Source organism: Strix uralensis, chromosome 4 (assembly GCF_047716275.1).
Source record: "Strix uralensis isolate ZFMK-TIS-50842 chromosome 4, bStrUra1, whole genome shotgun sequence".
NCBI classification, from domain to species: domain Eukaryota; kingdom Metazoa; phylum Chordata; class Aves; order Strigiformes; family Strigidae; genus Strix; species Strix uralensis.
In genome coordinates, this window is record NC_133975.1 from 6,859,467 (window position 1) to 6,874,380 (window position 14,914).

The 14,914-nt window shown below is 44.3% G+C and overlaps 1 protein-coding gene across 1 annotated transcript; it reads left to right on the forward strand.

Moving 5' to 3' along the window:
* The first annotated feature begins 822 nt into the window (after positions 1-822).
* Positions 823-8,716, forward strand: CD8A (CD8 subunit alpha). Its single transcript, XM_074865485.1, has 7 exons — positions 823-1,012; positions 1,374-1,562; positions 2,125-2,490; positions 3,084-3,173; positions 3,738-3,854; positions 5,404-5,434; positions 7,798-8,716. The coding sequence occupies exons 2-7, from the start codon at positions 1,517-1,519 to the stop codon at positions 7,850-7,852; spliced, it is 705 nt and encodes a 234-aa protein (XP_074721586.1). The 5' UTR covers positions 823-1,012; positions 1,374-1,516; the 3' UTR covers positions 7,853-8,716.
* Positions 8,717-14,914: the final 6,198 nt, after the last annotated feature.

Sequence of the window (14,914 nt, forward strand, 5' to 3'; positions counted from 1 at the left end):
CAGGCACTTCCCAAGAGCAGCTTATCTCATTATAAATGGAGAATGAATTCTACTTAGGATAAGGAGAATAAACTGCCCACTGATACCAGAAGGAGCCTATGCAAGTAGCATCACTTGATGTCTCATCTGGAGGTGTCTGGAGTGCTACGAGGTGACATTTAGCTCAAGTCTGACATTCCCAGTTGCTTGATGGGATTTTGAGATCCAGATCCTTGCAATGTTATTCAACAGATGAAACCTATTTTCTCTTTATTTTGCCAAAATCTGCTCTATTTTAGGTAGACAACACAAGTCTCACAGCCTCATGAAAGTATGAATTTCACACATTTCAGTAGGCTTAACAGCAGCTTTCCTCACTTACCAACATGCTTTGATGCCCAATGAGATAAACCCAGTTCCTAAACCATTTTCCATAACTCATCTCTAAGTAGCAGCCGCAATAGCAATGGCATCAAAGTCAGCAGCACCTGGTTTCTGACACACCCAGGAAAAGGAGACTTTCTTTGCAAAGGAGTAATAGAAAAACACCTCGCACAGAAAAATAATCAGCAGGAAAGCCAGGAAATGCCAATCAAAGAAATAAATTATACTCCAGCCCATCACCTAGCAGTCTGGTGAAGCTGTTGCTATTGTATGTGCGAAGATCCAGGAAGCATCACCCATGCCCATGTGCAAGTGGTCACCGGGAGGCAGCAGCAAGGGCCCTCTCCGTTGAAACATGCAAGGGTTTTTTTGGCAGGGCGGAAGCCCCTGTGGTTAGAGAAGAAAACCACAAGGTGTTAAAAAAAAAATAAAATGCATATCCCTGGGACATGGGGCTTTCTCTGTGGGTTTCAGATCACAGACCACCTGCCTTGCACAAAGCAGCTTTTGCAGAGCAATTGCAAAGAAGAATTGCAAAGAGAACAATAGAACACCTGAAGAACTCAGCTGCGAGTCAGCAATGCATGTGTTTGGAGATAAATAATACGTATGGATCAATGCCATGAAACACCTGTGTCTTGCTTGCTAGGTAATAAAATACAGTGTGCTCTGCCATCTGCACGAGACCCCTTGAGTGCGCTCAAGCGAAGACAGCAGAATCCCTGCCAAGAAACACAACCTGGGGCCTGCAGCCAAAGCACGGGGCTTGTCCATGACTTCTGCAGAGCTGGAGCTGCTGTGAACCCCCAGACGGCTGGGAGACAGCAGGCTGTGGTAGCTGGTCCTACCTCAGCCACGAGCATCATCAGGCTGCATCTCTAGGGAAATCATTGAGGCAAAACCCTTGAGGCACCATTGAGAACTGATAATGATAAATGAGCCCAAATTCTGGATTAGAGCTGAATTTCTTCAGAAATCTTTTTTTTTTTCCCCCCTTCATTTTGCCGTAGATGCCGAACACCATCTCTTTACCCAAGAGGGTCCTGATGACATCACATCCTCTCCAAAGAGCGACGCGGCCTCCCAAGTCAAGTAAGAAAGATCATCTCTGCTCCACCACACCGTCCCCGCGGACGGCCACCCCTAGGAGAAGATGGCCGGGTCTCCTGCTCTGCTGCTTCTGCTCGCTCTGGGGCTCTGTGAGTATGGACACAGGGTTGTGCATCACCTTCACCGGGAGGGACAAGTAAACCCCTTCCACAGAATCCAAGAAATTGGGCTAAATAGCTAAAGGGAAAATAAAAAGCAAACCAAAAAGGCTGACTTTGAGGTTTGCTCAGTAATTGTGGAGGTGAGGGCAACATCACCTCAGCCAGCGTAGGGCAGCCAGAGGGGTGGCTGCAGCATCATGTGTACCAGGAAGGTCGGAGAAGTGGTTCTGGAGGGGAGGGGGAAGAGGAAAAAAGGGGGTTTAGCAGCCAGTGGTTTTAGGGAGTCACTTCAGATAAGCTGGGAATATGTAACATACCTGAGAAGGCAGCTGGAAAGCTTTTCTGAAGGGCAGCACCTATCTTTAAAGTCCAGGGGGCTGATTACTGAGCACCCTCCACACACAATCCCAACAAGGACTCCAATAAAACCTTCAAGTCATCCAGACAGCATGGTCCTCCTTTTGCATTTGACCTCACACCCCATGGACAGGGAACAAGAGGGGATGGGGCTCTTCCTGAGCAGTTCCCACAAGGATTTCTCTCCCACAAGGCTGCCCTGGGATCCATGGCCAGAAGGATGATATGAAGGTCAGGTTTCGTGACAGGAGCATCACGCACCCCAAGCTGGGACAGCGGCTGGAGCTGGAGTGTGAGACCACCAACACAGGGAGCGGCGTATTCTGGGTCCGCCAGAACAAGGATGGGACCCTTCACTTCATTGTCTTCATCTCCTCCCTGTCCCGGGCTACCTTCAAGGGGAAGAAGCCATCCACACACTTCGAGGCAAGGAAAGACCACAACATCTACCATCTGGTAGTGAAGTCTTTCACACCAGCGGACGAGGGGAACTATTTCTGCCTCATGAACGCCAACCAAGAGCTGTACTTCAGTCGTGGCCAGCCTGCCTTCTTCCCAGGTCAGCAACGCTTCCACTCAACCTCACTTAGCTTTTCCAAAATGCCCAGCACCTCCTGCCCTTGCCTTTTTTTTTAATCAGTCACCTCTCCCACAAACCCCATTTTCCCTGCTTGCTTGCCCAAGGCATCTTGCGACCAACATACCTATCCTCCTGCTGGAGGCTCCCTGCTTACCATCTCTTCTCGTGGTATCACTCCTGCCCAAAGGTAAAGATGATTGGGCAGACCCAACATCACCTCCCCATCTCCACTTCTCTATCCCATTCAGGGCTCTGAAGGGATAAGACTAAAGCAAAGTCCACCACCACCCCTCCTTCCTCCCCTCACCTACCAACCTCAGGGTACTCAGGCATTCTGAGGATCGTGGCAGAAAGCAGGAAATAAGGAGCCTGCAGCTCCTTATTGGGTGTTAGGAGACCCTTCTTGGGGGAGTCACCATCCAAAATGGGCTCTGTGAAGTCCCCCCAGACCCCAGCCCTGTGCTGGCCACAGGAGCAGCCATGCCCTGGCAGGGGTGGGAGAGCAGAAGGGCAGGAGAGAGCTATTTTATTGTATTTCCTAATATGCTGTATTCATTCATTTTCACTTGTAGTCACCACCACAGCAGCACCCACTGCACTGGCACCCACCACCCAGAGTGGCATCACCAGAAAGGACCCCTGCCTGAAGACCCTGGATCCAGGTAGCCCAGCTGCAGGGAGGGAGAGGGGAAGAGCTGTGCTCTGGTCCACTGATACTGAGGGGGATGCTGCAGGCATTATAGGATGAAGGGGAGGGAAAATTCTCAGAGCTTTATCAGAGTTGGATAACTGGGTAAGTGAAGCTGGGAGGGTTAAACCTCAACATTTCATCCCACATAGGACAGTCTAAGGATGACTTGAAAAGCATGAGGATGTCTCATGACTGGGTACACTGGGATAAGGTGGAGGGAGGGCAGAGCCTTGCGGGCTGGTGCTGGTTTTAGCCTCAGCAGGGGACACAAGAAAACTTTTGGCTACGTGTCCTCCCTCAAGTCCCCAGGAAAATGGCAAGAGCAGCGGCACTAATGAACGCTCACCACTGGGGATGACACTTATGCTGCACTTGTGGACATCCCTGGTGCCCACCTCTGTCTTTGCAGGCCGGGGGAAGACCTCTGCTTCACCGCCAGCATTGCTGAATGCCAGGCAGGTCCCTTGGCTCCACCAGAGCTGGCCATAACACCAGCCCTGAGCATCTGGTGGACCTTTCCTCTTTATTTCTGCAGAGAACATCAAGAAGAAAGAGCTGAGTTTATTCTGTGATGTCTTCATCTGGATTCCCTTGGCAGGCGCCTGCCTCCTGCTCCTCCTTGCCCTGGTAGTCACCACCGTGCTGTGTCAACGTAAGACTCACCCGTAACCCCCTGTAGATATTCCTCTTGCCCAAAACCACAGCCCTGTCCTTCAGTGGAATGGATCTTCTAGCTATCCCCTTTACATAGACATCAGATAACCAGGACACAGTCAACCCAAGAGAAGGTCCACTGTTAAAAAAAAAAAAAAAAATAAAAATCAGTGTCCATATTTTCCTCAACAGTAGAATTAGCCTGAGAAATAATTACCAATTTCTACACTACAAGGAAGTAAAAATAATTATAATTAGAGAAAACTTGTTCTACCAAACTGTATTGGCTCTACTATCCTTAAATGGGTGTATCAGGGGGTAAAAAAGGGCTTGCAAATTCAAATGCTGAGACTCCCATTAGCAGCTTGAACTGGAAGCAAATGAGCAACTTAATTACGCAGGTTCAGAGATTGCTACAGTTAAAGCAGTAATGCAAAATCTCTGGGTAGGCAAAAGTCCTTTGGTAAAATTTCATGTCTGAAATGTCTTTAAATTACCCTGAGCAAGCAGTGAGTGAAAATGTATTTAAATCAATTTAATGCTCGCTGAAATCAGTTTAACTTTCCGATACCCCCAGGAGTTACACCGATTTCATTAAACCGGCTCAGCTCGTTTGCCTGGAACACCGAAGTGTTTTGCTACTGAATTAATCTCTCTGACCCTGCAGCCTGGAGCTGATGTGAGATGAATTTACCAGCTGACCCAGTTAAAAATAGTACAATTTTTCAGCATCCTTCAGCCCTGAAAAATACTAATCACCAGGGTCTGCAGCGATAGGAAGGAATACATGAAAAAACATTGATGAGCCACAGCCAAAAATCATTCTTCTCAAGGGAAATAGCTGATGATGCAGCAGAGCACCCAGAGTTGGTCCAAATTCCCTCTGAAGTCCCCAGGAGCCCTCCATGTGCACTGGGATTCCCCGGTGACCCGCAACATCATTAACCTGCAAACACCACCCAGTGATTTGTTTCTGCCTTTTAACGCTGATGTGAATTATCAGTGGAAAGCCATTAGCTGCAATTAATTTCTGCAGCAGGCAGTCTGAGCCCTCAAATACAGATATTTTACTTTGTGCTAAAATTAATGGTTGGACATTGTATTTTGCCAAATACATCCCAAAGTAACGACATAGATGGTAAAACAGGGAAAAGTATCGTTCAACTTGGTTGTATGCTGCGTGGCATCATTGCCACTTGCCTGTTGTAGAAATTAATTGCTGTCAGTGAATTTTTAGCAACATGCCAGAGTTGCTGGAGACAGGAAAAAAAAAAAAAAAAAAAATTCACTGTCAGTGTTCCCAGGCTGACTCTGCTACTGTTACTCACAGGAAAATTTAATTCATGAAAATAGTTAAGTGGAGTTCTGGGGAAACATGAGCAGCAGCACCACTCCTTTGCATGGCTTTCCTTAAAGCTTGGCTTATCTGTTATTAGTCTTAAAGATAGCAAGCTGCTAGGGAATGCCAGCCCTACCTCACTGCAGCGTTTCTTTACTGAGCTGTAACTTGGTATCTTTGAACTAAAACATGTTCTTTTTTATTTTAGAAACCCGAAGACGAAGATGCAGATGTAAAAGGTTAGTAAGTGGCAGGTGTTGACCGTTTTCTTTTAAGCTTGGCAGCATCTCACCCTCAAGCGATAAAGCAGGCAGGTGACAAAAAGTGACCTAAAAATTCTTCATTTCCTATACAGTGGATGGGAGGGGACTGTGTAATGAATTAAGGGCAAAAAAGAGACAGACAATTCTCTTCTCCTGTGTTTGTTCTTTTAATATTAATTCAAATCACTGAGCATTGACACTGCAGTAGATACTAAAGAGAAGGACAGGAGGTCTCTGTGGCAGCCAAAAAACTTTGCGCATTACCTGCTGCTTATAATTAACATCACATTTGTGTGCTCCCAATGCACTACTCCAACTCTAGCCTGGGGGTAACCATAGCTCATCCCTTCCCCTCCCCAAACCGTTTGTTTGATTTCATCAGTGGACCTTCAGGTTGTGCCCGTGGACTAGATGTAAGTTATCTCCCTCTGCACAATTCTGGACCAACATCACCATGGCTTTATGCCTCAAGTTCCCCAACAGGCACTAAGTAACAGTAGCAGCGAGGCTGATGCAGCCTTCGATGACTTTCCTGAGAAACAGCAGTGTGGATATGTATAGCTTTAGAGTTAACCTATTTTCTAGGGCAGACAGGAATCCTTTTTTTATGCTTTCCCTCCTGCCTCCCCAACCCACCCATCATCCTGAGGCACCAGGAAAACACTATCGCAGTAAGAATTGCAATTTGCCAGTTTGGAACAAGAAAGCCTTTCGCCCATAAGTAACGCACATTTTGCTTCTGCAAATCGACCTCCCTGCGGCCGGTTTCTTCACCTTGCCTGCTTTGCAGAAAACCACTTCTGTAGTTTTGCAAGCTTTGTGCTGAGCATGCACCCTAGGGCTTGTCACCAGAGTGTGTGCTCTGGCACCGAAATCCCCGCTACTGCTCCGGCCAGGCCTGCGCTTGGAAAAGCTGGGTTGCAAGAAAGTCTGGAATAGTATGTTCAAACCTCTGGAGACTTATTCTTTATGAATCAAGCATCCTTTAAATCAGATAAATTCAAATTCCTTGTTATACATGCATGGGTTTCATAGTTAAAAAGTTAATAGCTTTTTACTTGTCCAAATTAATGATCACTGAGAAAGAACCTCCCTCCCCCTACATTAACAGAAAATGGATCCCTACAATTATTTTTTTTTTTTTTTAAATCATTTCCTGAGTAACAACAGCATTTAAGGGAAGAGGCACTGAGTGGCAATGCCTTCTGCCTTTTGGGGGCAATATTCCTATGTATATATCAGAATATAGCTGCACCCAGAGACCTGCATTTTCTTTTACCTGTCTGAAAAAAGGGAAGAGCCTGTCATTTTTATGATAGATATTTCTTATATCCAGCACTCTTCTGATCCTCGCCTGGCTTTCAAGTGCTAAATGATAACAAAGAGCTCTTCTTGCAGCCTTGTTTAGGACGATGCTTGCATTCTTTGCTTATCTCAATCCCTGTTTCTAACCCTGTGCAAAATGTTCTGTCCCTACGGGGGGAAAAAAACCACACTGAAGAGCTCTTCATTTTGCACCGATGGAGCAGTTGGGTTACAAGTGCCTCAGGAAATCATCTCATCAAGGACAGCTTTCCTTTGGCAGCACTAACATGACAGAGTTCTGGTTTAAGCAATTGTAGCATATTTAAGCTTTTATTTAGAGGAAATTCCTGCTGCTCTGAGCAGTTCCCGCTTACTGAAATGAAGCTCTTCGGAAGTTAATAGTGCAATTCACTCAATTAAAGAGCGCCTCAGGATCTGGCCTGGGATTCTTGCTGGCAGCTGAAGGATTCATTTGCCACCACAAATTAATCTTCAGTGAAAACGGGTGCCAGATCTCCAACTCATTAAATCAGCATAAAACTATCAGTTGCTGGAGACCAGTCATTTCTATCATTTTGAGAACATGCCGGTAGCCTAGAAAGCTTCCTTTTAAACTGCTCTGCAGAGAACTGGTTTGCAACAAGAAAAAGTCCTTATGAATTGGTAACAGCTTCCCCAACTCCAAAAAAGCCCCGAGCTCTTCTTTCTTAATTCATTTCTGAATGGGGAAAAAGGTTTGAGGAGAAGACACGAGTGTGCAGAAGTCAGAGGCAAGTTAAAAACCTTTTTTTTTTTTTGATTGGTGTAACAATTGATTAGCAGTGTATCTTAAGAAAGTCCTTCTACTGGCTGTCACTAGTTGAAGTGTTGGCAGATCCTTCACTAGCACAAAGAGGATTTAGGAACACTTTGCAGCCTGCTCTTGGAGGTCCCTGGCTGCAGATCAAGGCTAAACAAGCTGATCAGCAGCCATACATTAATTGCCTTCTTGTTCCTTTCACATTAAAGTAAATCAAACCCCTTTCTCTCTCTAGACCTGCGAATGGGAAGCCCAATGTGAAACCTAGCATGCCAAGCCAACATATATAAGCATCTGCACCTTCTGGCTTCTGGATCATCTTCTGGGAGCTGTCACTGCATAAGCCCATCCCCTACGTTATCTCTATTACTACTGCTTCTCATGCACTGCACCCTGACAAATTTGAAAAGATGGAGCAGAGACACATGGACAGCAAACAGGCACTTTTTCTGTGAACTGGACGCTAAAGCACAGCTCCTTCCCAAACCTGAGGTTTCCAAATCAATTCCCAAGGCCAAACACCACCTCTGTTCCCAGTGATGGAGCTCTGGTTCAGGCAGGTCAATCCCAATGCTGACATGTATTAGTGATAAACTGATGAGAAATGAGGATTATTAGCCAGACGTTTGCACAAGTGAGTGTAATAATTTTCTAAAATGCAGCCCAAATTTGAATTTGATGCAAAACAACTTAGAAACAAAAGCCCTCAGTTAACACACCCTCTTTCCATGGTGCCATGTGTCTCCTAGGAGCTTTACTGTTTCATCTAATATAACACGAGGGTGCACTGAGAAGGTAAATATGGATTAAAGGGCCTTACTTAGGTTTTTACAGTCCTGGGGGCTAAAGCTCACCGTTTGCCTCTTGCTATCCTTGTTCTGCTGCTAGCCCCACTTCCACTGATTTCAGCAGGAGTTTTGTCTGAGCAAGGGAGCTGGGATTTTCTTTCTTTCTGGAAGAAACGGTTGCGTGGTTAGGAAAAAAAATATGTCTTTGTCACTTGTTTTGGTTAAGCGGAACTTTTAGCATACTGACATGAGACATGTTGATTGACTAAAATGAGTTCTGTTTTTTTCAGCTCTGTATTTGATGTAAATATTTCCTTACTACACTTGCAAATTAAGAACTGAGAAACAAATAAAACAGTGATTCTAGTCAGACTCAATAATGCTTATTTCTTTCTCCACTTCCTAGCCTCAGAAAATCTAAAATCCTTTGTGAAGATAGTAAATGAGGGTTTGAAGAAGTCTTGGGTAAGGGAAAGCCAGTGATTTATATACCAGCCTGAGCTTTAAGATGCCAGAGTTCAGATTCCAGCCTACCACTGCCTAAAGTGATCTAAAATTATTTTCCCAGGCACTTGCAAGATGGGGCCCATAACACTCCTCCATCCCAGGGAGGTGCTATGAAGGCGGATGAGATAAACACTCTGGAGGTATTCAGGTATTCTTGCCAAGGGGCTGATAAAAACCTGGGGAAAAAGGAACAAAAGAAACACTCTGCTGATCTCCTCCTCTGCAAACAAGCTGGGAAGGAGAGAAATTCAGAGAGAAACTAAGTTCTTCCAAACTTAGGTTTTTGTCATACTTAATAAAAAAAAAAAAGGGGACTAGGTAAGTGTATCTAAACAGTAGCAGGCAAACACTGAATGACCACTACAGGTAGCTACACACACTATGAAGAAAAAATTAACAGAAAAGCCTTAACCTTGAAATGTCTACGAATTCACAGACATTAAGAAACACCACGACACATTCAATCTATTAAGGGTGACCTCGTTCAAGCCCCAGGTGCTAAGCTGGGGAGAAGCGAGGGTCTCGCTGCACCTGCAGTGCCAGACTCGGCCCCATCACAGCCGGCCTCAGCACCAACATGCAGCTGCATTTTGACAACGTGAAGTAGATCTACTCACCAATCTGTTTCTAGGCAGACTAGGTTCAACCTTCAGCCCCACTTTAATGCATTATGGTTACCTAAATCAGTCTGATCTCATCCTGCAGTCAGCTCTAACCATGCAGGTGAAAAGCTCCTACCTTTTCTCTCCTATGAGCATCAATTTTATTATTAGCTTGTCCCAGAGTCTCTTGTTGACTTTGAGCTGGAAGTTTTCATTTATAAAGTCTTAACTCATAAAGCACTTCTGCAAAACAGTTTACAAGAGGTCACTACCTCACTGGTAGCATTCTCTACAGCTCTTTCCTTGCTGTTCTCAATCACTTTATCCTGGGTTTTCACATTACACTACATCATGCCACACTCCTGTAACCCAGGCTGTCAGGCAGTGCTCCTGCTCTGGTACTAACCCCCAAATCTAAATCCTCTTCCAAGTGATTGTCTCCACACTTCCACAGGGACCTTCCCTTCCCACTCCAGCTCTTTTAAATGGTTTTGTAGAAAGAAGGTGAAATAATCTGACTGCATGTATCTGCTGTTGTTTCCCCACAAAAGGCCACATATGCCCAAAAATGTGTTTCCTCTAGCACAGTATTTGAATGTGGCATGTGACACACATCAAAATTAAATTTATACTGCTAAATATTGAACAGAAAACCTAGCAAAAGCATTTTTCTGTATTTTACTCCCTGTAAGCTATGCTATTCTTTCAAATTAAATTATTATTTCATGATCCACAGGTTAAAAGTTTATTGCTAGTTCTGCTGTTGTGAAAGCCTACAGAGGTCAATCCTGTAGTGAAAAACAGGACAGGGGCATTTAAAGTCAAAAAGCATTTCAGTAAGATGAACACACGTACAACAAATTCCTCACTAGAGAAACTGTGTGGAATGTTTATCCTAATGCAGGATAAACAGAGCAGAATAATACCCTAAGCAGTGTAAAATACATATATTTGGGCATTACTGACTACTGACATTACTTACAGCAATGCTGCACTGTGCAGTGCTGCACTGAGACCCTGGTCCTGCAGCGAGATGGATGCAGACAAAGCCCTCCTGACACTGTAGATGAACGTAGTGAAGAACTGGAAGCAGTAGGTATTTGTTTTTTGGTTTGTTGTTTGTTTTTTTTAAAGAAGTCTTCATTTGCACAGGAAATCAACATCTAGGAAAAAAATTACAATGTTGACAGCTGTAATTACCCTCCTGAAGAAAGCACAAAATCCACGGCACAGTAGAAGCTACTGATTTTTGACCTGTAGTTCAGAATCACAGAATATAGTTGATCTCTTTTAATCCTAATACCAAACTTGGGAGGCTTCAGAATGCCTCCTGCCTCTCTCTACACACTCCTCATGCTGCACCTCCAACCTGCACTCTGCACAATCCTCAGGACCCAGCCTGCATCCAGGTATCGCAAACCCAGATAAATACTGACCATCACACAACTGCCTGTGGCAACCAGTATCTGCTGGTTCAAATTCTGGTTGCACAGCCAGATGCCTTAAAAGAAACCAGAATCAAAATCTCATCTATGAATATAACTGGAGCCTTTATTCATAAAGTCATGAATCTAGCAAGCTCCCAGCAGTTTCAGCACAGCAAAGAAAGGACTTTCATTGCAATAGCACTGCCTATACAGCACATTCCCTCTTTAGAGGGTATGTTTCACATACAAAGCAAGCCCAGTTAATGGGACACGTTACAAATTCTCCTGCCTGCCAACTTCTGGACGGCATCATCACAGCTGTAAGCTATAAGGGCATGGCTTTTTACTGGGTATAACCAAGCTATTAAAAATACATGACTGTTCGCTGAACTATTAGCAGCTGTCAGCTTCTTACTTGCTATCAGCCAGGTGTTATCTTCAATTCTTTATCTTAGTTTGTGTCTTTGCATCTCTTTAAAACACAGATCTTGGTGGTTTCTGATTTTAGCTCTTAGATCTATAGATGACCAAAGGGATGCATCACCCAAACTGTATCAGTAGAAATATTATACCTCTGTACTGTTGTAACAAACATCATGAGTTAGCATAAACCTATCAAGTAATTAATTTTAAAAGCATATCCAGCTCTCCACCTGCGGACTTTCCGTGAGATACTACATGTTCACGAACTGCTGTCCATGCCAAGATACCCAGGGGTAAAAGTTGTTCACTGGCTCTTCTATTTGTGATCCACTGCAATTTAAATATGTTTAGGACTACACCAAATATGGACTGAACTGCTGTGATCCAGCATTTGCTACACAACCAGCAAAATCACCTCTGCAGAAGGTGGGAACCAGAAGAGGCAGTTTGGGGCATGCACCAGAATAAGCACTTGCTCTTGTCACTGCCCCAAGTTTTACGCTGGACACCCCAAAATGAGGAGCACCTCACAAGCAGATACATCCATGAGAAGTTTGCTTTAAACCACCAGACTGACTTCACGAAGGAACCCTCCAGCAGAAGCGGTGACACAGCACAGCTCTCCAAAGCAAGACTGAGTTTCCTTCGCCAGCTCTTCCTTCCACGCAGGCTCACGATCGATTCACCTCCCAGTTCAGGTCAGCTGTATCCAGCACTGGTCTCAGACTTCAACGCATAGCTCCAGAAGTCCTGTTAAGTTTTCCATTTACATGTAGATCCGAGGAACAATATTCTTTACAATCAGCTTGTGAAGAAAATCCAGGTCTTACTAAGACATTTATCTTTACACCCCTACTGATAAAAGGCAAAAACTGAACCACATCTTTTGTGCCAAAACCTTAACAACCAGATGCAAATATCAGTGCAGCAGTGAGATGGGAAGGAGCTGAGATCAACTCCAGCCCTGCTGTAGAGGTGAATGACTAACACAGCATCAAGCAAGAAGGCACATAGATGCCTCTAGCAAATCAAACAAGTTCAGAGCAAACTGGCTGGGTTTGTGGTTGAGTAGCAGTGTCTGGGCAAGAAGCCTGGGCTGCTGCTTGCACTGATAAAGACAGGAGGACCAGTTGAGCTCGAGTCTAGAGAAGCAGCTCAAGGGTACTTGTTTTCCCATGCAGGAAGCTGTTGGACAGGCCCTACAGATCCGACAGCTTTTTGCTAATGGTGTGTGGAGGATGTTCTAGGTTACATGGTGAGGCAAGTGCACTGGGTGCAGAGGAAAAGGCTGGAAGCTGTTACAGGTTAGTACCAGACAAACAAGAGTCTGAGATACAGAGTAACTTTCAAAGTGGAAGGAATAAGTTTGTTCAGAGGTTGTCTGTTACTTTATTGTGGAGTTGCTCAAAACTAATAGTGGAGTAGCTCAAAACTCTCAGAAGCTGATGGGGTAAAGAAACAACCTAGGAGTTAACACTTAATGGTGGAAAGACCAAGAGCTGATTTACAATTTAGGCATAACCTCAACTAATAAAGAAAAAAGGGTAAAAGATGGTCACTGGGCACCCTATGAAGCCAAGGGAGGCATCACATGTCCCCACAACATAGAGCATCCAGAATTTGTTGCCTTTGTTGGACACTTGCTTCTACCCCATCCAGTACTTCACCTATTCTGAAATATTTTCTGAGTGATAAAGGATTTTGATGAGGTTAAGGAGCTACAGATAAATAATACAGCCAAGATGACACCAGAAGAGCCAGTAACTGGACTGGTCAGTTCAAAATCACTTTGTCTGTGTTTGACCGACCTGTCACAGTGAAGGCACCTAAACTCAGCCCAGACTCCTCACACTAACACTCTGGTGCATGCTGTGCAAGTGCTTGGAAGCCACCCCACAGAAACCCTCGCTGCTGCTTCTGCAGCATTCAAGACAGAAGAGCAGAATAAGGTGAGGAAAGAATTACAGAAGTCTCTGGAAGAACTGTAAAGAGACAGTGAAATATGACCTTCCTGTAACTAGGTTTCTTCCTTCTGATTCATCTGAAATCAAATCTATTTGACATGCAGGGTCAGCATGACCTATCCATCACTGGATTCCCATCCTGAGATGTGCCGAATAAATTGAATATATACAATTTTTGTCATGGGAGACCTACCACATCTGTTTGTGCTCCATGTTCTTGGAAACCTCTTGTGTAGGTTAGAAACCCTGGAGAATACTGGAATTTCCTCTCAGTTCTGAGGAGGACAAAAATTGTCAGACAAAATAGCTGTTTATATATTTAGTTGCTCCCTCCACATGCAAATGTCTTATGGATGATGCTTAAGACTTGTACTGAGACACTATCTGCATCTTCCCCACCCCCTTTGTTTCTTTAGCCAAAGTAAAAGAAAACCCACAGCAATAACTTGACACCTAATAAGGAGGAAGAAACCAACAGCAGTGTCCCTGAGCCTGAAAATAAACATGAGGCAGAGGAACTGCAGGAGGAAAGGGGATATCCATTTCAAAGGCTGAATTCAGGTAAGCTTTGCTCACTCCAGTCCAGGTCACAGCATTCACCAGTTTCAGCGCTGGGTCTTTGTGCCAGTCTGCACTGGAACTGTGCTGTTTGGCTACATTCTAAATAACCCTCTAGAAAGTGAAAAATTCTTAGTTCTGAAGTGGAATAGGAACAGGACAACACTACCAGGGCTTTTGCATTTGAATAAACAGATACAGCTGTCCTGTAAAAACTACTACAAGTCAGCGTGATCTGAAAACAGCAGCTCCTGCATGTAGGCCCAGCAGGATTCAGTCAAAGCTTATAGTAGGCTGTAAACAACTCGTTTCCGTATTTCCCCATAGGACTCCTAATTTAATGCAAACATGGAGTCATAAAGGAATATTAAGTCACTCTTCTCTCACATAGATACATTTCTGTAAACCACTCTTCCGTTATATATTAGGGCTTGAATTAAATTCAGAATAGTAATGTAACACTACATTACAGCTTTATTTACTACAGATCATTGCTGCCACGCCTTTTTTTTTTCCTTGTTCTTAAAGTGCCTTTCCCTACATTGCAGTCTCCTATTCACAAAATGAAAAGTGCAAGAGTTAGAATGGATTAAGAAGCATGATCCCCCCCCCACTCCGAGACAAATCAACCTCTGCAGTGATATGCACAAAAAGGAAAACAGTATCTTGAAGTAGGCAAACAAACCTTGCAGGGAAAAACCTAACCCAAACTTACTGTGTTAAACTCAGCGAGTTGGCTGAGTAGTAATAAACAACTTCAACCTTAGATTTTAGCAGCAGCCATCCTGTAAAATTAGGAGGAAAGAATGAACGCAACAGGATGGAGACAGGTCTAAGTTAACAGGGATCAGAAGCTCTAACTCATTACTTGCAACACACAGATTTCATTGCAGCTTCTACACACGTTAAGTAACCTGACTTAGAGCTAGAAGAGTGAAATCAATACAGTATTTCAGCAGAGAAACACTGATTTTTAGCAGGGAATATTGGTCATTCAGCCATGTCTACTTGCAATGTGTAGTGCTGAAGTCATGGCAGGAAAAGACTTTCCTTAATTCAAAAATACTTCACAGAGCAGCTGAT